We start from the raw sequence: 27,192 nt of genomic DNA, 5'->3' as shown, positions 1-27,192 counted from the left end.
TAATCTTAGTCAATGTATCCTCGCCTTTGCCTGGAGCTGTCCAAAGCTGCTGTGCTGAATCGACTCGATGACGCGCATCCTGTCGTCAATGTTGCCTATTTAAAAATAAATAAATTAAAAACAAAAAACCAAAAAAACTATAAATTAGATGGGGTTTTTTTTTTAAATCAAAGGACACAATCCATTGAATAGTGAAGGATTGAATGTGTTTATTTCATCTGCTCTACAAAATGAGCTCTGACATTTTCATAGAAACAAATGAACAGAGATTCCAAAGGCTCTCCAGCTTCACTTAGATTAAAAAAAGTGTTGTGGTTATTTATAGATGAAATTTCCCCTCCTCCTCCTCCTCCTCCTCCTCATCCTCCTCCTGCTCCTGCTCTCTCGGGACTGGAGCATCCTACCCCAGGTAGAAATTGACGTCAGAACGTTTTCGCAAATTGACGTGTAAACATCCCTTCCCCTTCCCCGAATCATTCACTGGTAGCTTTTCCCCGCCTGCTTTCAGTTACTCCTTCTACACTGCCGCAAAATCGGTCCCTTAGAATAAAACGGAATTTAGGCTAAAAAAAAAGAAAAAGAAAAAAAAGAAGGCAACAAATAAATTCTAAGCTATTTATTGGACAGTTTATTCATTTGCTTGTTTGTTTGTTTATTTATTTATTTATTACCTCGGTTGCGTCATAAATCGGTCGGGAGCGAGTCGACGCACACCTTCCTTTCTTCTATTCCTGGTGTTTAATCTGAGATGGAAGTGAGATGTCGGGCTTCGGTGGCGGTGATGATGCTGCGCGCGACTCTGGCGGTTCTGCTGTGCGCTGTGTGCGCGCGCTCCCAGCGACAATACCTGAACGAGTGGGCCGTGGAGGTACCGGGGGGTCTACACGCTGCCCGGACCATCGCCGACGAGCTCGGTTACGAGTTAGTGCGACAGGTAGGCGGATGGGAAACCTCTCACGTTACAGCGTTTTATCACATATTCATCCGAGTTTGTTTTATGCACGAGGATTTGTTTGGTTTATACGTGAGGTTTTGTTTGGTTAATGCATGGAGTTTTGCTTGGTTTATGCGTGAGGTCTTGCTTGGTTTATGCATGGAGTTTTGCTTGGTTTATGCATGGGGTTTTGCTTGGTTTATACGTGGGGTTTTGCTTGGTTTATGCATGGAGTTTTGCATGGTTTATGCATGGGGTTTTGTTTGGTTTATGCATGGAGTTTTGCTTGGTTTATGCATGGGGTTTTGCTTGGTTTATATGTGGAGTTTTGCTTGGTTTATGCATGGGGTTTTGTTTGGTTTATGCATGGAGTTTTGTTTGGTTTATGCATGGGGTTTTGCTTGGTTTATATGTGGAGTTTTGCTTAGTTTATGCGTGGGGTTTTGTTTGGTTTATGCGTGAGATTTTGTTTGGTTAATGCATGGAGTTTTGCTTGGTTTATGCATGAGAATTTGTTTGGTTAATGCATGGGTTTTGTTTGGTTTATGGGTAAGATTTTGTTTGGTTAATGCATGGAGTTTGCTTGGTTCATGCATGGGATTTTGTTTGGTTAATACATGGAGTTTGCTTGGTTAATGCATGGAGTTTTGCTTGGTTTATATGTGGGGTTTTGTTTGGTTAATGCATGGAGTTTTGCTTGGTTTAAGCATGGAGGTTTGTTTGGTTTATGTATGGAGATTTTTTGGTTAATGCATGTAGGTTTGTTTGGTTTATGCATGGGATTTTTTGGAGTTTTGCTTGGTTAATATATGAATTATTTTAGGTTTTTGTTGTAGCTCTGCCGATGAATATAGGCGAGTTATGGTTACGTGATCTCATACTGTAGGTAAACTACAACCATTTTCAGGTGGAAATTAATTGCATTTTTGTTTAAACATAATCTCGTTCTATTCATAATCTCCCGCTATTGTGAACTATATGTATATCTGTCTTGAAGACCTTTACAATGGACAAATTAGTTGGCAAGTTTGAGAGATCCACAGGTTGCCTTGTGTGACATCCCTTGAGCTCTGAACAACTAAAAATAACTTTCCTGGTCACTGGGGTGGTACCTTTATTTTGCGTTTCATTAATATGTGTATTTCACCTGGAAACGTGGATATAGTATAGTTTGCGAAAAGGCTGCAGGTACAAAATCTGTGAAACTTTCAAAGTAAACTTGCATCTTTCTAGGTAAAAAAATAAATAAAGGTACAGTAAGTGAAACCTTGAGGTCTACCCCAGTGACAAGGAAAGGTACAGTGAAGGCGAAATTAAAAAGATTTCTGTTTCCTGGTGTTTTATCTGGTTCTAAAACATTCATGAATTTTTCCCCTATTTATTTATTTTTTTTTAAAACAAAAAAAAAAGAGCAATAGGGGTCTTTTACTCCACAAATGGGGTCAACACAGTTGGGATTTTTAGTAACAGCAAAATGTCTTACATAACTATAAGCAATCTGAAAGTGGTTGAAGTACATCCAAAAATGATCTTGTTTTTATCTCAGGAGTTAAATAAGTTATAAGAGATTTTTTTTAGCTCACTAAAAGTAAAATGGGTGAAAATGGTTAACCCAAATTCCAAACCCACAGGATAGAAAGCTTAATGAACAAGAATGAATCATCATTGGGTGCTCTATCCTCTTCTTTTTGCAGATTGGGGCCCTAGAGAACCATTATTTATTCAAACATCACTATCATCCTAGCAGGACCAAAAGAAGTGCAGATCACATTACCAAAAGGCTGTCAGAAGATGACAGGGTAAGAACTCTCTATCAGAAATTCCTTATTTCTGTACATTCATGTGTTAAATATATATTATCTGTTGGACTGTCAGTAGTCATTGCAGTTTAAAATGTGTAAATGACTACCATTTCTCATGTTTGGTCTAAATTCATCCATCCATCCATTTATCCATCCATCCATCCAACCAACATCCGCCCAACAAACCAACCAACCATGCATCCAACCATCCATCCATCCTGTTACGCGACTCGGTGCTAGGATGTAAAATAGCGTTGTATAGGACCCACTTGTCTAAGAGGGCAATATATGGTGTGGAGCGGAACCAAGTGTGAAAAACTTAACACCTTGAGTGGGGTACAAACCAGGTAGGTTGTGTGCATTGGACTGTAGCACTAGCCACTGAGCTAAATGCAGCAATGCTATCGTGAAAGGTGTGGTGCTTATGAAACTATTGTGAGGGATATGAGCTTGGGAAAACTTAGAACCTATGGCTGAACACAAAAACACTGCAGCATAATTATAGGCCTTGTCTGAGGCACAAACTAGGTAAACTATATGCACCAGACTATAGCACTTGCCACTGAGCTAAATGCAGGAATGGCATGTGTGAGGGTTGTAGTGCTTATGAAAGACTATGAGTGATACGGGCAGGGGTAAACTTGGCTAAACACAAAAAACACAGCAGTATGAGCAACCACCTTAAGTGGGGTGCGAATCAGGTAGGTCGTGTATGCCAGCCCAAAGCGCTAAACGCAAAGCTAAGTTCCGGGTATAATATTTATGAGACTCGTCAACTCGGAGCCTGTGGCTTAACACAAAATGGCCCTTTCATTGACAGAACGTGAACGAACTAAATATTCTTTCTCGGTGGCTGACTCCTTTGTTAGCCTCCTCTTACACTGTTGCATAATGGACTTCTCTAAACTCAATTCTCAATATTTTCTTCTATAACTCTGAATACTGAAATACATTTAATTAGAGCAGCATGCTGCTATCATACTGGCTGGCACAGAACTATGTCCGCGTGCGGAATGAGGCCCTCGGAGTGCTTATAAAGAGGGTTAGGGTCAAACCGTGACCGGGTGTGACATGTTTATACTGATTACCTGTGTGAGAGGGCTGCATTATAAAAGCCTGTGCAGGTGGCCACGGATTTGCCTGAGAGAGCACCACCGGCATTGCACATCTATTCGTCCATCAGTCTATCTATCTGGCCAACCAATCATCTCTCCACCCATCCATCCATCCGTCTTTCCATTCAAACATCTGTCCATCCATCTATCCACAGATGTATGTATTTGCGAATATATCTAAAAAATGTTATTGTCATTTTTTCTCTGAAGGTGTCTTGGGCAGAGCAGCAGTATGAAATGAAACGGAGCAAGCGTGCTCCACTGGGGGGAGAATGTAAAGACTGTTCTGTGGACAAACTTTTTGATGACCCCATGTGGAACCAGCAGTGGTACTTGGTGAGCTTCCTTTGGTTGGCTTGACATAATCATTGTGTGTAGTTCAATCAACTTCCTTATAATTTATGCTCTCCATTTATCTGTGGCAAGTGGCACTTTAGAGCAGGCAAATTAGCCATTTATTATGCATAATATGCTTGATAATGTTGGTGGTAAAAAAAAGACACGTTTCCAAAAAGATCATGGTCATATCAATAAATGAAAGCCTCACTTCACTGATAACTGAGAGAAAGAATTAGGAAGTCAATGAGAAAAAGAATAGGTCCATCTATTAAAATCCGAATCACCATGTTTTTAAGTCTGAGTTGTTCAACAGAGTGAATTTCTTCTTCTCTCTGGACATGGAGACTTGTCTTGGCCCAAGCACTTCATTACTGGGCCAGTGTTTCCTCTGGGACTCTGTTTCTTGGCTATAGTAGTATACAGCATTAGTGCTTTAGTCATAAAGCGGATGCAGTAGGATGTAAGCGCAAGCCTTTTATTTAAATCCAAATCAGCAAACAAACTGAACAGGAAACAGTGGTCGATCGGTCAGTCAGTCCAAACAGAGTAGGCCAATCAAACTCACAAACGATGGAGAAAACTAGCAGTCCAAACCGATAGAAATAAACAGAAATATACTACTCACAGGAAATGCACAGGAAAGTGGCAAAACCTTGCAAAGTTTAGGGGTAAGTAAGCTGGTTATATACAGAGAGCAAATAAGAAATAAGCAGATATAAATGACAATAAATAAACAACGATATATAATGGCTGGGCTGGAATCGGATATGGATCTGTCGTGGCTCCTGGTTTGGCAGTAAATTCGGGTGAGAAACTATTTAGAAACTATGTCTCTATGAACAGATTTTATGAGCAAGCATGTTTTTAATCCAATATATTTGAATTTACAACTTTATAATCAGTAACCATTAGCCACTGTTTGGGCCACGACTGCCCCATTAAGTGAACCAACAATCCATAACTCTGAAGGTTGAGGCCTTATTCTTGAGGCTTTGGGAAAATATGGGAAATATTCTGGGGGAAAAAATGGTTGACTGAATAGACATATAGATAGAGACAGAAGGAAAAAGAACATATATTTAGATATTTAGGAGAGAATCAGCCCTTGCTAAACCAAACCAACTAAATTTGTTTCTCCTGTTTTATCTTGCTTTTATGACTGTAAAACAGGATATTGGGAAATCTGAGTCACCCATAAAAGGCACATAAAGGTATCACTTCCCGGAGTCCTAATTGAACACCTCATAACATGAATTCCTGCTTGATTTTGCCGTATGTTTTTCAATCTGTTTATATTGAATATCCTCATCTCTTGAGTCAAATCAACCACAGTATATTTCTTGTCATTTGGGTGACTATGCATGTGCTCTACAATAAAAATAAAAATAAAGTTAAATGTTGAAAATGAGAACGCATGTTCAGATGTTCGGCGTATATAATGGTTGTTTTCGATGAAACAATGTTCGACTGCCCTGTTAAATGTGTAGATTGTAGTCACCTTTAGACATTTTCGAATTGATAAGTCTAACATCAATTCCCTGCCCATGCATAAAAGGCAAGTCCTTTTTAAAGAACCAATTTGCAAAAGTGGCCTGGTTTGCGCGGCATGTTCGTGTGCGGTACGAGCCGTCGTAGTGCAGTGGTGCATAGAGAAAGAGGGGGAGAGGGAGAGAGTGAGGATGACGTGCGAGGTCTGGAGAGGAGACAGGATGTGCCGAGAAGGAAGGGAGGGCAGAGGGAAAAGAGAGATTGTCATGGAGTGTGGCGAATACATTACCTTGTGGCTCTTGATAATTCAATCAGAGATGACTCACAAGGCGTTTCTCTCCATTTCTATAGAAAGCCGTATGCTGTAATTGAGTGGGTGTGGCGAGTCTGAGCATGTCTTTGGTTTTTCCGACCAAACGATCATAGAAGAAATCCGCAGGCGGTAGCTGAGATGTTTTGTGTTGTGACGGATCTTTGCTGTTTTAGCATAATCCAGAAAAGCTATTATGTTGTGTGAATTATGTGTGAATATCTAAGGGCTGTGGTCATCCTATCTAAAAATCCTGATACATGTGGCCATACGCATGATATTTGCTCCCTTCCCCCTCCCTCAGCTTAGAGATCTGAGTTATGAGTCATTCCTGAGGGTCGTGCTTGTGTAACATCAGTGCAGTCTCTATCTCAAAGCTCTTTCTTTGAGCCCTTCTCTTAGCTCTGAGTCATCAGCGATGTTGGGCAGGGCTTCACTTCTCCTCCCTTCCCTGTCCATTAACCAATTGACACTAATGAGCTCTCTTCCACTTTCCATGCCGAGCTTTTTAAACGAATTACGGATTCATTGTCAAGCTGATTACGTCCTCTTCTTTCTGTATTGTAGCTGTGACTGCACTTTAGTGCTTTCTCTTTCTAACGGTTAATAATCTGCCTAAAGGTGGCACATCTTCAAGACACAGCGTGGACTGAGAACAGTCTCCAAAAGGTCAAGACGGAAGATTATATCGGTCGCTTTTCATTTTAAACAAGAGCCGTTCAGCTTTGGAGCGGCTTAACAATGGGATTAATACAGAGCCTTTTGATCATTAGTCGATTTATTTGTAAAGCACATTCAAACCAAAGTGCTATAGATACAACCCTTACATAAAAGTCACATCAACATACAAAGTCTTTTAGACACCTCACATCTTCCTTCACACGTTTATCTCATGTAGTGAATTTTTCATGTACAGTGCATGTTTTTATTTTTCCAAATGTGAATTTTTAACACATTATCGACGTATTTTTTAATGGCGATTTTTGTCATGATGATTCAGTTGTTTTTTTTAACATCTAATTCTATCACCTGATTCATTTATTTGTACTTTGTATATTTGATTTATTTATGCCAACTTGTAGTTAGCTAACTTCAGCTGACTAGTATGCTGTATCACTGGAACATGTGATTAGTGAAGGCAAGATGCACACATGCAGGGAATGCCTATTCAAAAACAATAACACAGGAACGTGTCAGAGAAACAGAAATAAACGAGGAAATAACTCTCAGAATTGCACGATACTATTGGCAAGACTTTGCAACAAGAAGTCCAAACACCAGAGAGAGAAATAACCTGGCTAATCAACATAGAACAGGTGAACACAATAGCGTCATCATCCAATGACAGCACAGAGGTGGAGATAGGACCAAAACCAAAACAAAGGTACATGGCCAAACATAAACAAAAGCACCTGGAGCATCATGACTCGCATTGAGAGGGGGAATTTGTGACAATCATTAGGTGAAAGTTCAATTGTTCATTAAAATAAACTAAACAACATTTCATAGAAGGTCTACTCTTGTTACACAGTGTTTCAAACTACATTAAACTGGCAAACTTTAAATGAATTCTTCAGAGTGTGTTTAGCTAGTCAATATAATACTATTACTACTACAAAAAAAAAAATAAAAAATAATAATCATCATCATCATAATATTTGGTTACATGATACAGTGCTTTTATTTCAAAAGAGTAACTTACTTCTGCCCAGTCTGGGCCTTCTTATCGCTGTAGTGATAAGCGCTACAGCGCTGTAGCTAGCACTTGTAGATTAGCCACATGCCATTGTTTTCTCTCTGGTTCGTGGATGCATGAGATCACTTCTTGAACCAGATCAAATCATCAAAATAAAAGACCCTTTCAGTAACTGGATCTTGGTGTAGGTTTATGTGACAGAATTTTGTTTCAGTGTAGCAGTAACTTTTACCTCAGGAATTAAAAATAACGCTCCAGTTTTTACTCCAGTAGTTACATAACCATGATCCAATTTTCGCACATGACATGGATTTACAGATTTTTCACATCAGGCTGCCAAAACAATAATTATAATCCAATGTTTGGCTTACAGAGGATATTGGCTATCATGGTTGTTCGCATTATTAATAATAGAAATCATGAATGGTTTACTATTGGGAATTCTATGCCAGATACTACAGCCATGGAGAAAGGGACACACACAAAGGCACACACATGCTCAGACCCAAAAAAGACTATTTATATCCTCTCTAACCATTTCACTCCATCTATCCTGCCCTGTAGCAAGACACGCGGACATCGTCGTCGCTGCCGAAGCTGGACCTTCACGTGATCCCTGTGTGGAAGAAAGGCATCACTGGTAAAGGCATTGTCATCACCGTGCTGGATGACGGTCTGGAATGGAACCACACCGACATCTACCCGAATTACGTAAGTGCGTCACCATAGCAACAGGCCGCTCCACCGCCACAACATCGTTCGTCTGTTTCCATGGTGACAACGACCCCCAGCCAGGCGAACGATTATCTGTAGTGACCGTCACCGGAGCATGCAGAGCCATCTAATGAACGCACAGACGGGAATGCTTGCACACGTCTGTGTTATTTAAGGCCTCTATGCAGCGAGAAATATGGAAATATGCATCGGCATGCAGATATTACATTCTAGCATGAGCTGTATTCTGATGCATTCTATTACATCTCATGTTTACAAACTGCAGAGGCTGATGGAGATGCGCTTTTCACTTGAGTGCGGGCCTTTTGTGTGTGATAGTGAATAGATGTGTTGCAATCAGAGGCCGCACACACACATACATACGCATACATACATACACATACACACAGACTGAAGGAGGCGGAAATGGAGCGTGAGTCTGCGTTTCCACACATATGGAGCTATAATGTTTGTAATTATCTTCACTCAATCAGAAGTCCTTTAATGTCTCCGTTGTACAGTGATGGAAGTACTCAAGCATTATGTTCTATAGTCAGTAGAGGCTAATTTCCCAGTCAGAGACTGAGCCTTGTCCTCGTCCTGCCGTTCAAATGGTATTGAATGTGTGTCCAGAAAACCCAAGTAAAGCCAGCTTTACCGTGTAAGATTTTTCACTGCCAACAACATTCTGACAGTGTCAGAAATTTATGATTAAAACACTTGTCTAAACACCGCCAAAATGAATGCGGCAAAGGATTACGCAAAACTCACGAGAGAGCTACAAATACGCTAATGGCGATGGCGAAACATAAACAAAACATACTATTGGATTGGAAAATATCCTTATTACCTCAAGCTCAAAAATGTTCCTGCTTATGCAACCTTATTTTCTGCACGAGCCTGGATCACACTGACTGATGATGTAAGCAGAACATACTAAGTTTAGAAGACCTTAAAATCACATCTTATAAAAACACTCCATATAATCTGACATGGAGAACACATGTTGTCTATTACAAAATTGGGATGTGACAAATAATAAATAATCTTAAAAGACCGCGTAACCCTTTCTAGCAGTACACTGATGTTACATTCTGCCAGTGGAAGTGAAATCGACTAACCAGACCTTTTCAATCAGTATAAACAAACTAATTATTTTATGTCCCCAAGTCTGTTATAAGATTAATCAGGACACTGTTGGGTTTCTGTGTGTAGAGTATCATGACTCTGCTGTTGAGCAGGGCAAGGGGAAAGGGGAGGGGTGTGAATAAAAAAAAAGAAACACTTTTGAAATACTGCAAATCCTTAAAGCCCCGAGTGTCTACTTTCATAATAACCACAGGAGCCATTAACCAATACTGTGGAGTGTGACATCACAAATAAATTCAATGCTGAACACGGGTACACCCGAAAACAGGCAGAATTTCCTTCTTTTTTTTTTTTTAGCTCTGGTTAACCAGCACAGTGTAAAACTGCTTTAAGAACAGAATCTCTTCAACTGCTCAGCTGTATGCATACATTGGATTTTGTAAAGCTGCAGTCATACTCACATTTCAGTTATGTGAGTTTTCTGTATGCAGTCGCCATATTTGGAACCGAAATGTATGGATTCGCTAAGTGACACTTCAGGGAAACTTTCTTGAATGCAAAAACTCTGTCTCTTCCAGGATCCTGATGCCAGTTATGATTTCAATGACAACGATCCTGATCCTTTCCCCAGATACGACTCCACCAATGAGAACAAGTGAGTGACTGTCATAATTCTCCGCTCGGATTAGGATTAGCGCTTGGTAATCAAGAATTAGGGCAACAATACAAGAATCGCTGTTGCTGGATGTAATTCGACGTCATCGGGGCTGGAAAAATGACAGCTGTGTTTAAAGCCAAACCATGTGTCTGCTTTAGAAAGGTCTCTCATCCATTCTTGCATAACAGAATTACATATACGTTCGCATCTATTTACTTATTTGGCAGACACTTTGATATAAGTGAGGTACAGTAGAATGCAATGAAAGCATCAAACTTCAAGTTTGATATTTTGTATATTAGTTCGTGTTCTTAATACTGTGTCGTGTAATGACTTAATTCAGTTGAAATCTATGCTCATCAAGGCCTCCTAGCGGTGCGTGCCCTAGTAGGCCTAGTCAATAATTCATCCCTAGTCATAGCAATTCTCTACTGGGTTTTCATTACAAAATAGCAAACTCCCATTGTATTAAAAAAAATAGAGATGCATCATCATGTAAAACATTTGTTACATTCAGAAATCAAATACTTGGAGATGCTACGACTGTTGGAGCCCCCCAAAATCATTCTGCAAGTGTAAAATGATGAGTGTTGAGCTGTTTGGCAATTAGAGGTTGACATAGGTGGTAGAAAAAAGGAAAACAATCATTATTCTCCCACACTAAAGTAACATGCAGCTCCCACACAACACATCTGACTGACTCATAATGTGGTAGGTAGAGGTCTTGTGTGAACACGCACACATACACACACGCGCACACACACACACACACACACACACAAACATGTGATAGCATGGTTTTGTCAATAGACTTGAAGTACTTCACTATAATTGGCTGTATTGTGCAGCGTCTGTCAATAGTCCAATTATTCTTGAAAGAAAGTTCATCTGAAAAGACTTAATGCTTAATGCTATCATGCTATCAAGTGTTAAAAAAAAAAAAAAAAACCCAAAACATTTAATAAAATACTTTGAGCAGAGTTTTGGTCAACAGTAAGTTTTTATAAAGCACATACACTAATCAGCCATAACATTAAAACCACTGACAGGTGACAGGACTGACTGTTACAAAGCACTGACACTGGAGACTCCTTCCAGAAATGCTAAATAAACTTACATAAAGATCCACCATATCAATGATTCTACATTTTTATTTGTTGTATGACAACACATTTTTAATTCATTTATTATAAGGCTTAGATTAATGTGGAGCATCTGCCGTACAAGTCCCTGTGAATGAGCTGTAAATATAGAAATTATAACGTGTTACAAAGAACACATTCATATAAACCTGGGATTTAACTTTTGGTCGGAAATACTGTCAGAGCTGCTGTTATAGAAAATGAATCAGCACCTTCTGACCAATCAGATTGGAGAATTCAGAGTTCTGTGGATTTGGAAAATATGGTCATTCTGTATTTATGAATAAAAGTATAAAATGGACTAGGTTATATTAAGATATTCTTTTGATTTTTGCTCGTCAGACACGGAACAAGGTGTGCAGGTGAGATAGCAATGCAAGCAGACAACAACAAATGTGGAGTCGGAGTGGCGTACAACTCAAAGGTCGGAGGTGAGAGAATCTGAATCTTGTTCTTTATTTAGCAAAAAGGACCTTGTGTACCAGAGGAAGATATGTGTTTTAAACATCTCGCTGAATAAATGAGTGCATTCAAAGTCTGATATACATTAAGAGATTTTTTTTAAAATCCTTTTTATACAGTATATCAGATCTATAGCTCAATTTGTCCCTTTTAGATTTTGGTTTAATAAAGGCGTTTGCGCAACTATTAGACCATTTCCTGAGTCTGCGTCCGAGTTACAGTCATACTCTTAAGTTCGCTTGCTATTTGGTTTGGTTTGGTTTGATTTCACACTGAAAATAATGAAACAAACAAAAAAATCTTGGGCTTGTAAAACTCTTTCACTCCTCGATCAGAAATATGGTGACAGAAAATATAAAGAAAAATAGAATACAGACAATATAGAAAAACCACACCAAAAAAATCAGCTAAGATGGCTAGTTTGTTTAATTGTGCAGTGTGGAACCAAACCAAACAGTAAATGAACCAAAAAGAATCAATTTACACTGATTCAGCTTCGGCAAATGGACTATTTTGGTGTGTTTTTTTTTATTATAAAAAAGGCTGTTAGTATCACAAAATGGAGGTTGAGACAAATGCAAATGCAGGCAGAGCAGTTTAAGGAAAGTGAGGCAAACAATCCAAAACGCTGAGCAAAGATGTTGTCGAAAAACAGGCACAAAAGGTCAGGTGATTCGCAAACAGGATAAACTGGGTCACAAACTATGGACAGAAACAGGATCAGACCGGAGAAGACTAACACAATGAAAATATGGGCAAATACTTTGCAGAGAACGAATCAATGAAAGTCTCTTTATATAGGCTGCTCATGTGGGTGGGCGGCGGTGCTTGCTGGGAGATTGAGTCTGTGGGTTGCTGTGATGTGACAGTTAGCCTTCAAAGGCAGAATGTTTCTGTGTTTTGATCAATACTTTTGAACTCTCATCTAAATTACCACATACTTGGACTTTTCTACACCAGTTGAAATATGCTATAGGTCCATTTGGGTCTCCAAACTTTTATATTTGATATATTTAAAAAGAACACATTATACTAACCAGTACAACTGAAAATTCCATAAAAAAAAAGCCTCCATCACATTCACATTCCCTTTCCCCACTTCATTTTGATCCTCAGGAATCCGAATGTTGGACGGAATTGTGACCGATGCCATTGAGGCGAGCTCTATAGGGTTTAACCCTGACCACGTTGACATCTACAGTGCCAGCTGGGGGCCGAACGACGATGGAAAAACAGTAGAGGGGCCAGGTCGTCTGGCACAGAAAGCCTTCGAGTATGGCATCCAGAAGGTGAGACACCAACTCCCTGTGTACAGTTTCATTTGATATGATATAACGTTTGCGCTTTAAGAAAGACTTTGTTGGCTCGGTGTCCTCAGGGCCGTGGTGGAAAGGGCTCCATCTTTGTTTGGGCGTCAGGTAACGGTGGGCGTCAGGGTGATAACTGTGACTGTGACGGGTATACGGACAGCATCTTCACCGTCTCCATCAGCAGCGCGTCACAGCAGGGTCTCTCGCCCTGGTATGCTGAGAAATGTTCATCCACCCTCGCCACCGCCTACAGCAGTGGAGACTACACTGACCAGAGGATTGTGAGTCACTTAAACACATACACTCTGCATACTGGATACTGGAGATTATGTGTAGTCAGATTAGACTGATAGTACTCTTAGTCTGGGAGCTAGTGAACCAGTATCAGGATGTAGGTATTGATAGAGAGTTCAAAGCATTTCCGTAAGTCACTCTGGATAAGGGCATCTGCCAAATACCATAAGTGTAAATGTAAATATAAATTTAGTAACTAGATCACACTATCAGTCAGACAAATTCCATAGACAATTCCTTTGATTATTGACCCAAACCTCAGAAACCACCAGTAGCCCCAATTTAAGTTTCTTATTACAGCCTGACATTACATTTACATTTATGGCATTTGGCAGATGCCCTTATCCAGATCGACTTACAATTATCTCATACAATTATCTCTTATATCAGCTGAGCAACTGAGGGTTAAGAACCTTGCTCAAGGGCCCAGCAGTGGCAGCTTGGCATAGCTGGTATTTGAACTCACCACTGAGCTACCACTTCCCACATACAAATGTAGTGTTGTTGTTGTTTGAAACAAGACATTTACAGTCTCCCCTGGTTGGTGCTTTGTCCTGTGAATAATTAATGGACGTACGTATATCTGTGTACCTTAAACCCGTTGTCTCATTTATTGTACTGCAGACCAGTGCTGATCTTCACAATGAATGCACAGAGACACACACTGGAACATCTGCTTCTGCTCCACTGGCAGCTGGGATATTCGCTCTGGCGTTAGAACAGAAGTATGTACAGATGTTATCACAACAGCACTTACAGTATATACATTAACATACTTGTATGACACACATTATTAATTTTTTTTTTTCAATAACAACATCCAGAAGTGTTTTGCTCCTCTTATAACACAGCACTTTGTCAACGTTAAGCTCTCCTTCATGAAAACTTACAGTTACAGCTTTACCTCTGACTGTTACAAAGCACTGACTCTGGAGACTCCTTCTATAAATGCAAAATAAATGCTGTCTCACAGGAAAGTTCACTATATAAACAATAATGTGTTTTTGTTTTTAAAAATCTGTTGACTTTTTTGTTTTATTTTTATTTTAATCTTTTTATTTTTAAAAACAGGGCCCTCTGGTGGCTTGGGGGTCTTAATTAACTGCTTATATCACTTATAACTAGAAACATCCCTTCATAAATCATATCTCAACACATAGTCAAGCGAGCACAGTTAAGATGTCCTTTAATCTCTTTAATAACGTTAGGCTAGGGCGAAGATTGCAATGAGGGTTATTGGTTTTAACAAAATCTTTCGTTAATGTTATGTGTAATTGATCTATAAATGAACAGAAATACTGTATGACTGCTCAGAGCTCAGACTGAAGTGTAGGTGTCTGAATGTCTCCAGTCCTGATCTAACGTGGAGGGACCTGCAGCACTTGGTGGTGTGGACGTCCGAGTTCGATCCTCTAGCGAATAACCCTGGCTGGAAGAGGAACGGCGCCGGTCTTATGGTGAACAGCCGCTTCGGATTCGGCTTGCTCAATGCTAAAGCTCTGGTAGACCTGGCCGATCCCAAAGTGTGGAAGCATGTGCCTGAGAAGAAACAATGCATTGTGAGAGATGACACCTTCCAGCCCAGGTACAGGACATTCACAGGCAATTATTTTTTTTCAGATCAGATTATTAGGAGGGTGACAGTAATATATACAGTATTAATGTTATCTGTTATTATGGTCTGTTACAATATTATAACATAAGGTTTAATCCAAAACAAAGGAGACGATATTTATCACCATGCCTACTATCATGGTACATACAGTACAGTATGTACTCACATATATATATATATATATATTAAAGTTGTTGCTTTCCACTCTGTTCCAGGCCTCTGAAGGCAGCAGGTGAGATCAGCATTGAGATCCCCACTAAAGCATGCACTGGCCAGACAAACGCTATTTTCTCATTAGAGCACGTGCAGGTAGAGGCCAGCATTGAGTACACCAGGAGAGGAGACCTCCACATCACGCTTACCTCTCCATCAGGTGAGATATACCCTCACACTTAGAACACACACTGGTGCTGTGCATGTACATAGCTCCAGGCAGATCTACTACATACTATTGCGTGTAAAACACTGTGTTTGTCCAATCAGGTACTACTACAGTGCTCTTGGCTGAGAGGGAGAGGGACACTTCCACTAATGGCTTCAGGAACTGGGCCTTCATGTCTGTGCACACCTGGGGAGAGAACCCTTCCGGCACCTGGACCCTGAAGATCACTGACACGGTAAATAGCAAGAGCTCCATCTTTCTGTGAAATATGTGAATTAGGATTTTTTTTTCTTAGATTACCTTTAATAATCATAGAACATTGTTAATAATGTACAAAATGTTTAAAGGTGCAGTGTATCATTTTTTTTGTTGTTTCTAGACATATGATTTAATAATGATTTCATTTTAAAGATACTGTATGTTCACAGTGATTCACAATATTGCCATGCAATTCATCTTGCTAGTGTCTTTTGTTTACGCTTCTGTTTACTTGTTTTCCGGCTCAGAAATAGTCTTCACTGATACTCGGCTGCTCAAATAAAACATATATATATATATATAAAACATATGTCTCCTATATCAGTATTTTCCATTTATACTCTTTCTCGCTTTCTCTCCAGTCAGGGCGGATGGAGAATGAGGGGCAGATCCTAAGCTGGAAGCTGATTCTACACGGGACCTCTGAGAAGCCGGAGCACATGAAAAAGCCGAGAGTGTACACTTCCTACAATGCTGTGCAGAACGACCGCAGAGGAGTGGAACACATGGAGGACATGCTGGAGGTAAGAGTAATATAGTACAGTACACTACATACTTTCTGCTTGTATGCTGGCATTTCTTTTAGATTATCTGTGCGACACTGCATTTATTCGATGTACTAATTGTTTAAAGGTGCAGTTTGCAATTTTGTAGTTGTTTCTAGACCTATACTAATCATATTATTTCAAAGATACCATTGCCAAGCGGAGATTTGCATAATTTCTGTGCAATGTATATTGTTGTTTTCTTTGTTACAAGCTTCTCTTTATACTCTTTATACAATTTTCTGGCCCAGAAACGAGCTCCATTCCAGCTGTAACAGGGCTTCTTAGCTTTGCCTCTCTCCCCTAAAAAGTGAAGAATGTAGTTCTAATAAAAAGGGTACAATTTGACCAGTGCACAAGGAAATTCCATTGCAACCGAAAAATTCCAAACTGCTCCTTTAAATTCCCACAACGTTTAAATCTGCCTGTTTCAACTATGCTCTTTTGTTATTTGTTAAAATCAAATATCGCATTGTATATTCATTATAGGAGGCCGCCCTCTCTCCTAACAAACCAGAGAAGCCCCGGACACCAGCTAAAGTCACATCCTCTACACCTGACACTGCTTCTGGCCCAGAAGAAAAGCCTGCTTTGTCGCAGTCTTCGTCCTCCCCCAGTTTAGCGCTGCTGCGCCTCCTCCAGTCAGCTTTTAACAGACAGACCCCTGCCATGTATCCTCACTCCGTGGCTTCCTTCGGCCGAGCCGAAACTCGAGACAGGATCCCTAAGAAGAAGTTGCTCGAAGCCATGGAATGGCTCAAACAGGACACAGTTCCTGAGAACAACCTGTACAACGACTACAGCGACAACTTCTACAGAGCACAAGCCTATCGGCACAGAGACGACCGGCTGATGCAGGCTCTGTTCGACATGCTTGAAGGAGAGCAGCAGTGAGGTGGTGGAGAGGCGAAAGGAAGGTTAGGGGAAGGTCAGCGGAATAGGTACGCAGTAAGGTTATATAAGGTAAAACGATGTAAAGGCAGAAAGTGAGAAGAAGCATATGGATAAGTGAATGAGAGCCAGGCACAGAACGAGAGATTCACTCTTACACATCGGTTTGTAGTTTATTCTCATCACTCTTTTTCTCATCTGTAATCACTCTGAGGCCTATTTATGTTTCATGTATCTCAGTCCCATCTACTGTGCTGTGCACATGACCGGTTCTCATTCCTCGTCATATACTGCTGCATTCACATCAACTCGGAAAAAGATGAAAACCTCATATTGCCTCTAAAAAATCTTAAAATTAAAATATTATTGTAGATTTTATGACACATACAGTGCCTTGCATATGTATTCACCCCCCCTTAACCATTTCCACATTTTAATGGGTTACAAAGTGAAACTCACCGTGATGCTGCCACCACCATGCTTCAATGTAGAGATGTTGTCCAGGGTGATGAGCAGAGTTGTGCCAAAGTAGCTCTTTATACCAGAATGCCCTTTCCCACATTTGCAGAGTCTCCAATATGCCTTTTGGTAAAGTCCAAGTAGGATTTCACGTGGCTTGCCACTCTTCCATAAAGCCGAGCTTTCACTTGCTTCCGGGTTATAGTTGCCATGTGAACAGCTGATGTTTGGTGGATGACTTCCACTATGTAGAGTCGTGCTTAAATAAATATAAATATATATTAAAGGTCCTCTGCAGAATGTTTCAGATATATTTTATAACCCAACCCTGACTGATACTTTTCCAGAACTTTGACCCAGACTTGTTTTGATAAGGTCCGTGGTCTTCATGATGCTGTTTGTCTAGGTATGTTCGCGAATAAACTCCAGGAACAAGTGTATTTATATTGAGATCACATGACACTTGCATTACTTATGTGAGTTCTGATGGCAACAGTTTTTTTCTCCCCAATTTCTGACCCACTAGCTAAAACTCCCCTATCACATCGCAGCTACCAATTGTGGAGGGTTGGGCAAAAATGTGCTTCCTCTGAGCCATGTGAAGCCAACCTCCATATCTTTTCAAACTGCTGCTCATGCTGCATCACAGGGCAGCATAACGCACTCAGAGAAAAGAGCTATCTGCCCTCTTCCACATACATGAGCTCACAGATGCCCACGATTGTGATAGGGAGAGAGAATAATGCAATCCCTCCCACCCTGAGAGCGTAGCAAATTTTGCTCTCTTTCAGTCCTGGCTATGGTTGGCTGTGGCATCGAACTCGAGATCCCCTGACAATAGCGTGAACACTTTTCAGTTTAGGAGCCACTCATGGCAACTGGCTGTACGAGAACTAATTTCAGGGTTTCACAACAATGGGGGTGAATACTTATGCAATAATACGTTTGACTTTCTTTATTAGTTCGACGTGACAAGCTGAAAACTCTAACCCACAGTAATTCCGACATGACGTGAATGTCGTAATTGCCTACAGCTGGATGTACGGTGCTCCTTTAACATGCTGTTTTACTTCCTGTCATGTGACCCGTGACCCATGACCATGTCCTCTCTCATTCCGGGCCCTCACTGCCCTACCGCTGCTTACATTATGCTGCTTTCACTGCCAGTCCTTTCTGCATGCGCTACTTCAATGAAAGATTTTCTTTAGAACCTAATCATATAGTATTCTATTTAATATGCAAACGTGATTATAAAGTTGTGTTGTAAATCTATTCAGCCTCTCTTACGTTCATCTGTTACCAAAATCTGTTTTATTTCCACAAATTATTAAGGAAAAAAAACACCTTAAAGCCTACACAGATGTGCGTATAATTAATAAGAAACTCGTTAGATTCTTTATACAGGGTAGATCATGTTTATAATTATTATTAGTTCATTATTTGGATATACCAGAGTTCATCCTTCATTTGGTTCCGGTCCGCACTTTATAAACGAAACGATCATTAAAATGTTTAATTTTCCAAGGCCACATGGGTGAACGGTTTGGAAAATCGTTAAGGGATTGAACTATATAAAAGAGTTGTTAGACTACCATGGCCTATGTAGGGGACTCAGCTTATTTTGTATATTCAACAGTTCATAATATGAAATAAAGATTTATTTTTCTATGGATTCCTAGTAATTTATGCAAATGAATAGGAAAAAAAATAACTATCTATTGAATCCTGCTATACCTTGACATCATCATATCTCATATAACAACCCGCTCTTATTGCAGGTAGTTTTGTGTTACGTGTGAATCATTTCAGAACTATACACGAATAAATCCAGCATATTTATTGTAATAAAGACCTGAAAGCTATTGTCTGTGATTGATGTTAGTAAAACAAGTTTGAACGCTGCAATGTTTGCTCGTCATGACGCTCAGTTAAATATATTCATGAGGCAAACGCATTAACTCTTATGTTTACAGCAGGAGTGTACCATAAAAGCCTGGTTTCAATTACGTTTGCCTGGTTCTGTGATTGTAGCCCTGCCCCACTTCTCTGCCAGCTCTGAGAAAATGTAAAAATCAGATAAGAGAATATCAAGATGGATAGAGAGGGAATGAAGAACGTTCACACACATCCTGTAATTTATTCATTTTTCAGTGTAGTCAGTGTTTATATATGTTGATTGATTAAAGATGTTTACAAAAGCCAATATAGTTTCAATTATGTATGAATATTATAATATATGGTTTTTCATCATAATAAACTGTAAAGTTATCTTGCAAGCGAACGCTTTGTGGTCTGTGTGTGGGATTTCGCAGGGGGCCTTTTTTTTGGGGGGGTTCCATTACGAGGAAAAAGATGTCACTTACATACACACACACACACACACACACACACACTCAGAGGGAGAGAGAGAGAGAGTCCTAAATGCTCTCCCTCCTAAAGTCTGCTCCAACATCATTAATAATTTAAGTGTCATTTGATTGCAAGAACATATTGCAAAAGAGGAGCCGAAATGAAAAGCAAGAAAAAGATGCATACAGTATTAAAAGAGCAATGGAAAGAGAATTCATGTTCAAATTACAGATAGTTTCATAGTCTGTTTGTTTGTATAAAAGGTTATAGTGCCATCTTGTGGTGTAAACATGAAAAAGCTTCTGGCGGAAAACTCCACCATGAAACACGTTAAATATGTTTTTATTGAAATATTTGTGACGTTCTTAATAATTCTGGTGCTAATTTGTTGCTTGGTGCTGTATTTTCCTTATTCCTGTCAGACGTTAGCTGTTGTGTGCCACACTGACATCACAGTGGGACATTGCTACATAAATCAACAATCTCAAACATCCATCCATCCATCTATCCATTTTCTATACCACTTATCTTACTAGATCGCAGAGAACCTGGAGCCTATCCCAGGGAGCATGGGGCACAGGGCAGGGTTCAACCTTGGACAGGGTGCTATCACATACACATTCACACACCCATTCATACACTATGGGCACTTTGGACATGCCAATCAGCCTACCATGCATGTCTTTGGATTGGGGGAGGAAACCGGAGTACCCGGAGGAAACCCCTGCAGCACATGCCAATCAGCCTACCATGCATGTCTTTGGACTGGGGGAGGAAACCGGAGTACCCGGAGGAAACCCCTGCAGCACGGGGAGAACATGCAAACTCCGCCCACACAGGGCAGCGGCGGAAATCAAACCCCCAACCCTGGCGGTATGAGGCGAACGTGCTAACCGCCACCATGCGTCCCAATCTCAAACATAAGAGATAAAAAGAACAAGGTGTTTTTTCTCACCCTTTTCTCATGCCTCTTATTAATGCGAAATCCAACATAGAAGTAGTAGAGACAACAAACGCTGGACTCTGGAAAGTCAGTACTGCTAGAGTACATAATGCAGGTAAGGTGAGTTACAGCAGAGACTCAACTCAGGTTGTATTAATCAGATAAACATATCAGGTAGATATTAACATGAAGCTTTGGAAGCTGATCTGTTTGAGCAGAGTGTGCAGAAGAGGAGGTGAGACTGGACAGACGGAATCACTAAAGTGCTGCTGCATCACTCTCTTTAGGTTGGTAAATCCCACTAGCTCCACTATCAGCAAGTAAGAAACTGCTATTCAAAGTGAAACTGAGCTCTTGAAACATGTCGTTGAAAGCGGTTTAAACCCGCCCAAAAAGTAATATATATTGTTGAAGATCACTTCCATCCATCCATCCATCCATTTTCCATGACGCTTATCCTATACAGGGTCACGGGGGAGCTTGGAGCCTACTCCAGGGAACTTGAAGCACACGGTGTTGGGAAACCCTGAACTGGGTGCCAATCCATTTCAGGGTACAATCACACACACAGCCACACAGACAATTTGGAAATGCCAGTCAACCTATAACGCATATCTTTGGACTGGTGGAGGAAACCGGAGTACCTGGAGGAATCCCCCAAAGCACGGGAAGAACGTGCGAACTCCGCACGTTTCATTCTAATAAAGTCTATAATATCCAATAGCCTATTAGCCTATTATGTTGCGCTAATAAACAGCAGATCTGCATGCTGTCCTTCAGCGCAACCTATCCATCCCCCTTTTACACTCCTCTCTCTTTTCAGTCTGAAATCTGTTCACCAGAATGCTGTAAACATCTGGCTGCTGTGGGTTAGAGCCAGAACAGATTCCTTAAACTCAACCATATCAAAACAGAGGGTAGAAAAAGAGTGAAGAAAGCAGCAGATGAGAATGTAACTAAGAGTATCGGGAGAGAAAGGAAACAAACAACAGACGGGTGGGAGAGAAAACTGGATTAAAACTAAGTGAGAAAAGAGAGCGAGAGAGAGCGGCAGAAATATAGAGACATGGCTCTGTTCCCATACTGCAGGCTGCCTTCAGGTCAGTGAGACTTTGCTCTGCTACTTAATCTCTCTCGTTCACTTTTTTCCTGGCTTGCTCACTTGTTGTTGATCTTTATTTCTTCATGCTAGCATTGCTAATCTATCATATTTCTGTTTCGCATTTTCAATACGCAATCATCAATATATTTTAGCATTGACACTGTGTCTCATTCCAAGTACCTAGCAGTTCTTCAAAAGACAGAGAAACAAACGCATGGTATCACCGAACAACTTGCATTCCTTTCATATTCTGCTCTCTGCAGGATCTCGGCACGTGCAAAGATGTGGAGACGTCCACCAAATTTTTTCACTTCAACAAGTTTAATGCACAAGTTGAATTGTCATACAGGAACATGAGCCTAAAGCTGTGCAACAACACGCATTTAAGTTTAACATGACATCAAAGGTCTTACACGCATGACATCATTTGTTCAGTACTATGTTCATTTTCATACGTATATTCATATACTCGCTCTTACAGGATTTTCTTTTGGGAATCGGAAGCCACTGCTTGTCTTGGGTGTGTGTCTTCTCGCTGGACTGGTTTGTAAGTGCAGAATCTTGTCCATGTCACCATTTTGAAATCAGTCAAGGCTCTAAGGCCTCATAGCCCACAGGCACATGCCTGATCCAAACACACACACAAAAAAAGGATCACTTGTGCTTAGGGAAATAATTTGTCACTGGCTTTTAAAAATGACTGTAAAAGGAGCATAATCCATTATAATTTCTCTCATGTTTAATTGATTATATAAGATTCGCTTTTTAAAAGTTTAACCTCAAAATAATTCAAGACAGTTCCAAAAAAGTGCTTTACATAAAACAGAGTGAACGATAAAGGACTTGATGTCATTAAAAGAAACAATAAGTAGCAATAGCCTCATAAAATACAAATCTAATGAGGATTATACTGTATTTAATCTATAAGCTGATTAGTATTTACCATCTATAATAATCTTTGGTAATATATACAGTATAGCAGTATATATTTAATCTGTACTGAACCCTGTAGAATCCTTATGGTTAGATGGCTTGTCCCTCTGGTTGGGAAACTCAAAGTTCTATGTATTTTCAGATCCAGATGCCTATGGCTGATAGATACAAGTACCATTCTCCCAGGGAAGTGAATAATTATGCAACCAACAACTGTCTGCTTTTTTGTTTAAGTACACTTAGACTTATTGTGTAAAACAAATGGTAAAATTTCTCAGTCAAGTCCAATTAAATTAAAGCACTACAAAATGTGGAAAAGGTCAAATTGGGGGGTGAATACTTATGCAAGCCACTGTCAAATCCTACTGAATTGTTTCCCTATCTAACCCTTTTAGAAACCCTTAAAGAACCATTTCTGAGAGTGTAGAACTTGCGTTCCTAATATTCGATGAAGTTTAACAGAAATATACACTATATGGCCAAAAGTATGTGGACACCAGACCATCACACCCACCCATATGTGGTCCTTCCCTAACTGTTGCCACAAAAGTGGAAGTACACAATTGTATAGAATGTCGTTGTATGCTGTTCCATTACAAATCCGTTTCACTGGAACTAAGCTGCCCAGACCTGTTCCAGCATGACAATGCCCCTGCACACTAAGTGAGCTCCATGAAGACATGGTCTGCCAAGGTTGGTTTAGAAGAACTCGTGTGTCCTGTACAGAGCCCTGACCTCAGCCCCATTTAACACATTTCGGATGCATTAGAAGGCTGACTGCATGCAAGGCTTCCTTGCCTTGACATCAGCACCTGACCTCTTATGGCTGAATGGGCAAAAATCCCCACAGCCACGCTCCAAAATCTAGTGGAAAGCCTTCCCAGAACAGTGGAGGGTATTATAAGAACAAAGGAGGAATAAATCTGGATTAGGATGTTCAAAAAGCACAAATAGAAGTGGATTGGTCAGGTGTCCACATACTTTTGGCCATATAGTGTAAGAAATCAAGGAAGTTTTTAAGCTGGATTTTAAAAAACATCAAGAGTATTCCAAATTGTGTCTAAAACGCTGTATGTGTAGGAGCTTCTGGATCTTGCATCAACTGAGGTACAAGTGATCCTGAGAATCAGCAGCAAAAACAGGATATAAAACTTCAAGACGCTGGTGAAATAAACAGAATCTAGGTCATTAAAGTGATATTTCACCCTAAAACGACATTCAATTCAATAACTATTGCTAAATATAAACATTGATGGTTTACTTTTGTGGACTAACTCAATTTTAATAAAATCCATCTTGCTGTTTCTGCACTATGGGGAGTTGTTGCACCAAAGCACATTGATAAGTGCAGACAGAGCAACAACCATTTTATTAAAACAGCGTCAACCCCGTTAAGGAAATAACCATCATCTCTGTTTTTGTCTGGAGCTCTAGTTACTGACTCTCATGTTGTCTTGTAGTAAAATATCACTTTAAGGGCCTTAAGTGTCAAAAGCATGGAGGAGTATTCCACAGAAGTTATATGTTTACATGACAATTTCATATTATCCAAGTTGCTGGAACAACCCTACTGAGCAAAACAATATAAGTGTTGTTTTACTTGCTAATGGGAATTGGCGTAGTGGTTTCCATTAGACATTTTATCACAAAATCGAATAATTATAGTTGGGTTCCAATTGTTCATGTTCTCTTAATGCAGTTATGTATATATTCCAGTTTGGTCCATATGGCCCCATCAGGGTTTAGTAGTGGATATGATCTATACACACCAATATGCAATATCCAATATGTGAACCAAAGCCTGGGCAATAACCAGTTATTGTAACTACAATCAATGGAAATTATAAGTTGGAGTAAATTAAGAATACCTGAGAAATGGTTCTACTCATCAAATTTTTTTCAGACTTTCTAAGGGAGAAGAGAATGTCTGCTGTTCCTATCCAGACCATGTCTCTGTTGTCGGGAGTTCAGCAAAGGCGATCAGGATTGAATATTAAAGAGGTTCCTGTGATGACACCTTGGGGTGCCCCCCTGGTGTGGGGGGACAGTGAATCCTCGGTCTGGCGTAGAGACGAGTTTGCCCATCTTGGTGCCCGCACGGGCCTGGCGATCCTGGCAATCGGGAACTATAATCACTACTTACAACGCCTCCTGTCTTCTGCCGAACTCTACTTCCTGCTCAATTTCTACGTCACTTACTACGTCTTGACTGACAGACCACGAGAACTGGATTCTCCCCTGAATCTGGGGCTAAACAGGGAGCTGCGTGTCATTCCTGTGGCTGAGATGCCAGGCTGGGATAGGCTCAGTCTGCGGCGCATGGCTTTGCTTGCAACCCTCATTAAGGAGCAGATAAATCTGGAGGTAGATTATGTCTACTGCATTGATGTTGACCAGGAATTCACAAACCCAGTGGGCATAGAGATCTTGGGCAAGCTGACGGCCACACTACATCCTTTGTTCTATGGAAAACCTAGGTACTCTTACCCTTACGAGAAGAACCCAGTCTCACCGGCTTATGTTGAAGAGGGGGAAGGTGACTATTACTACAGCTCTGAGTTCTATGGAGGCCTGTGCTCCAAGGTGTTAGCCATGGCTCAGACATGCTCCCTACTCATCCTACAGGACCAGGAGAAGGGGATTCGAGCCAAAGAATTAGAAGAGAGTTACCTTAACCGCTATTTGATCAACCATAGGCCCACTTGTGTCCTTTCACCAGAGTACAACTGGTGGGAGTCACCTGGAGTCCCTGAAGTGCCCACTCAGAGGCTACGCTCAATAGGGAGACAATGCCTATCGACAGGCAACTACAAGGGAAATACAAATGCTTGCTGAAGAGAGAAAGGAGGGGACAACCAGAATACTTGTGTTGATGACACAGAAAGGAACATTTGACTGTGTGACGATATCAGTGCATGCCAAAACGTGAGTTTTAGAGATATTCTTACTGGAATTCACTCACAAATGAGAGTTGGTAAAAAAAATTTTAAAGAACATCCTAATTTCACGCTATTGTAGTCAGTTTAGCACGCTAAAGTGCATCATTTACAGATCATAATAGATACTCTACATAAAACATTTTAGAACCTGACAGATGGTATTGGAATGCTATAAAAATGTTGCAGATAAGATAGCTAAGGTTGCACTTCATTTCAGTGTAGAGTTACTTTTGCAAACAAACCCTTAAACTGATATATGTGTTCACCAATTATGGAAGTTAATAATAATGGCACCATAAGGACCTTTTAATTTATGACTGACATTCTTGTGTGGTAGTGGTAGCTCAGGAGTTAAAGTTCTAAGCTAGTGCTCGGATGATTTTGAGTTTGAATCCCAGGACTGCCTTGCGTAACTGTTGAGCCCTTAAACAAAACCTTCAACCCAATTGCTTAGATTGTATCCTCTTTTTAATTGTAAGTTGTTTTGATGAACTTGCGAATGAATGTAAACGTACACAAAGTAGACATCATTTCTAGGGACATCTGCAGTTTGAATGTATGGATTTTCTTAATGAGGGAAATACAATACATTTCTTGTGTTTCTTGTACTTCTGTTTCGTTTCTTTCTCCAGAATCCACTCAGCACCACTTTAAATACTTCCAACAAGCCTTAATAACACCTAAATAAACATTTACTATGGTTCTTTTATTCTCTTAATCCCTTGGGTGTTAACATGTTACTGGAATAAACTACAGTCGTGAGAGTTGTGTATCTTTCCCTTTAAATGGAACAGGAATAACCTGGTTTGCTCTGGTTAAACAAGCGACCGGCCACACCAGCTGTGTCTGCTAAGTGATATACTGTAGCTCAAACATTTGTGTTTTCATGTGATAAGGGTTTAATGGAGAGGGTACCCGAGCTGACTGACTCTGCTGGTCAAACATTAACCAGTCCTGGTCTTTATATCTTTTAAAAAAAATGACTGCTGCTCCACTAATATCCCCTCGTGTCCAGCTCATCTTGACTCCAGCCCAATACTGGCTATTCTGATATACAGCTTTGGGATGCATTTGTGCGTCATTGTGAGTCATTGTGCACTCCGTAAACAGTGAATTAGAGAGGGGGAGTCATCCGTCTTCCATCTTCCACGTAGATTCTTTGCTTATGGGATTTCCACTAGCAAAAACATCACCACAGGGGCAGTAATATTGTTTGTTTCACCACCAGTACCAGATGGTGCAATCTTTTTCTATTTTCAAGCCTTTTTCCTACCTCTCCCATATCATTCTTCCATCCCAGGTGCTTCCCTCTCACCTCCTTTACACTTTCTTTATAGACAGAAAAACATGTGTCTCTATCCCACACCATACTACGGTACACCAAACTGACTCAACAGCTTACAAACGTGCACCACGCTGCTTG

At 40.3% G+C, this 27,192-nt stretch overlaps 2 protein-coding genes across 2 annotated transcripts; both read left to right on the top strand.

The window, feature by feature from the left end:
* Positions 1 to 493: 493 nt before the first annotated feature.
* pcsk1 (proprotein convertase subtilisin/kexin type 1) lies at positions 494 to 17,047 on the top strand. The gene is made up of 14 exons (XM_053649234.1): positions 494 to 934; positions 2,629 to 2,733; positions 4,062 to 4,187; positions 8,249 to 8,395; positions 10,066 to 10,142; positions 11,630 to 11,718; positions 12,866 to 13,038; positions 13,128 to 13,340; positions 13,978 to 14,078; positions 14,705 to 14,938; positions 15,184 to 15,341; positions 15,452 to 15,585; positions 15,971 to 16,132; positions 16,643 to 17,047. Exons 1-14 carry the CDS (start codon positions 749 to 751, stop codon positions 17,045 to 17,047), a joined length of 2,310 nt encoding a protein of 769 aa, XP_053505209.1. The 5' UTR covers positions 494 to 748.
* A 4,578-nt stretch (positions 17,048 to 21,625) lies between these two features.
* On the top strand, positions 21,626 to 27,192 carry LOC128622788 (globoside alpha-1,3-N-acetylgalactosaminyltransferase 1-like). The gene is made up of 3 exons (XM_053649525.1): positions 21,626 to 21,895; positions 22,379 to 22,444; positions 24,734 to 27,192. Exons 1-3 carry the CDS (start codon positions 21,862 to 21,864, stop codon positions 25,663 to 25,665), a joined length of 1,032 nt encoding a protein of 343 aa, XP_053505500.1. The 5' UTR covers positions 21,626 to 21,861; the 3' UTR covers positions 25,666 to 27,192.

The sequence above is a fragment of the Ictalurus furcatus genome, chromosome 18 (genome assembly GCF_023375685.1).
Source record: "Ictalurus furcatus strain D&B chromosome 18, Billie_1.0, whole genome shotgun sequence".
In the NCBI taxonomy this organism is placed as follows: Eukaryota; Metazoa; Chordata; class Actinopteri; order Siluriformes; family Ictaluridae; genus Ictalurus; species Ictalurus furcatus.
This window is presented reverse-complemented; position numbering and strand designations above follow the sequence as displayed.

What these genes read in the sequence shown, in the direction of transcription:
- pcsk1 (XM_053649234.1), top strand. Translation starts at nt 749, where the DNA reads ATGGAAGTGAGATGTCGGGCTTCGGTGGCGGTGATGATGCTGCGCGCG. An exon ending in GTTACGAGTTAGTGCGACAG is followed by an intron (nt 935 to 2,628) that starts GTAGGCGGATGG and finishes TTCTTTTTGCAG; the next exon opens with ATTGGGGCCCTAGAGAACCA. An exon ending in GTACAACTCAAAGGTCGGAG is followed by an intron (nt 11,719 to 12,865) that starts GTGAGAGAATCT and finishes TTTGATCCTCAG; the next exon opens with GAATCCGAATGTTGGACGGA.
- LOC128622788 (XM_053649525.1), top strand. Translation starts at nt 21,862, where the DNA reads ATGGCTCTGTTCCCATACTGCAGGCTGCCTTCAG. An exon ending in ATACTGCAGGCTGCCTTCAG is followed by an intron (nt 21,896 to 22,378) that starts GTCAGTGAGACT and finishes TCGCTCTTACAG; the next exon opens with GATTTTCTTTTGGGAATCGG. An exon ending in TCTTCTCGCTGGACTGGTTT is followed by an intron (nt 22,445 to 24,733) that starts GTAAGTGCAGAA and finishes AATTTTTTTCAG; the next exon opens with ACTTTCTAAGGGAGAAGAGA.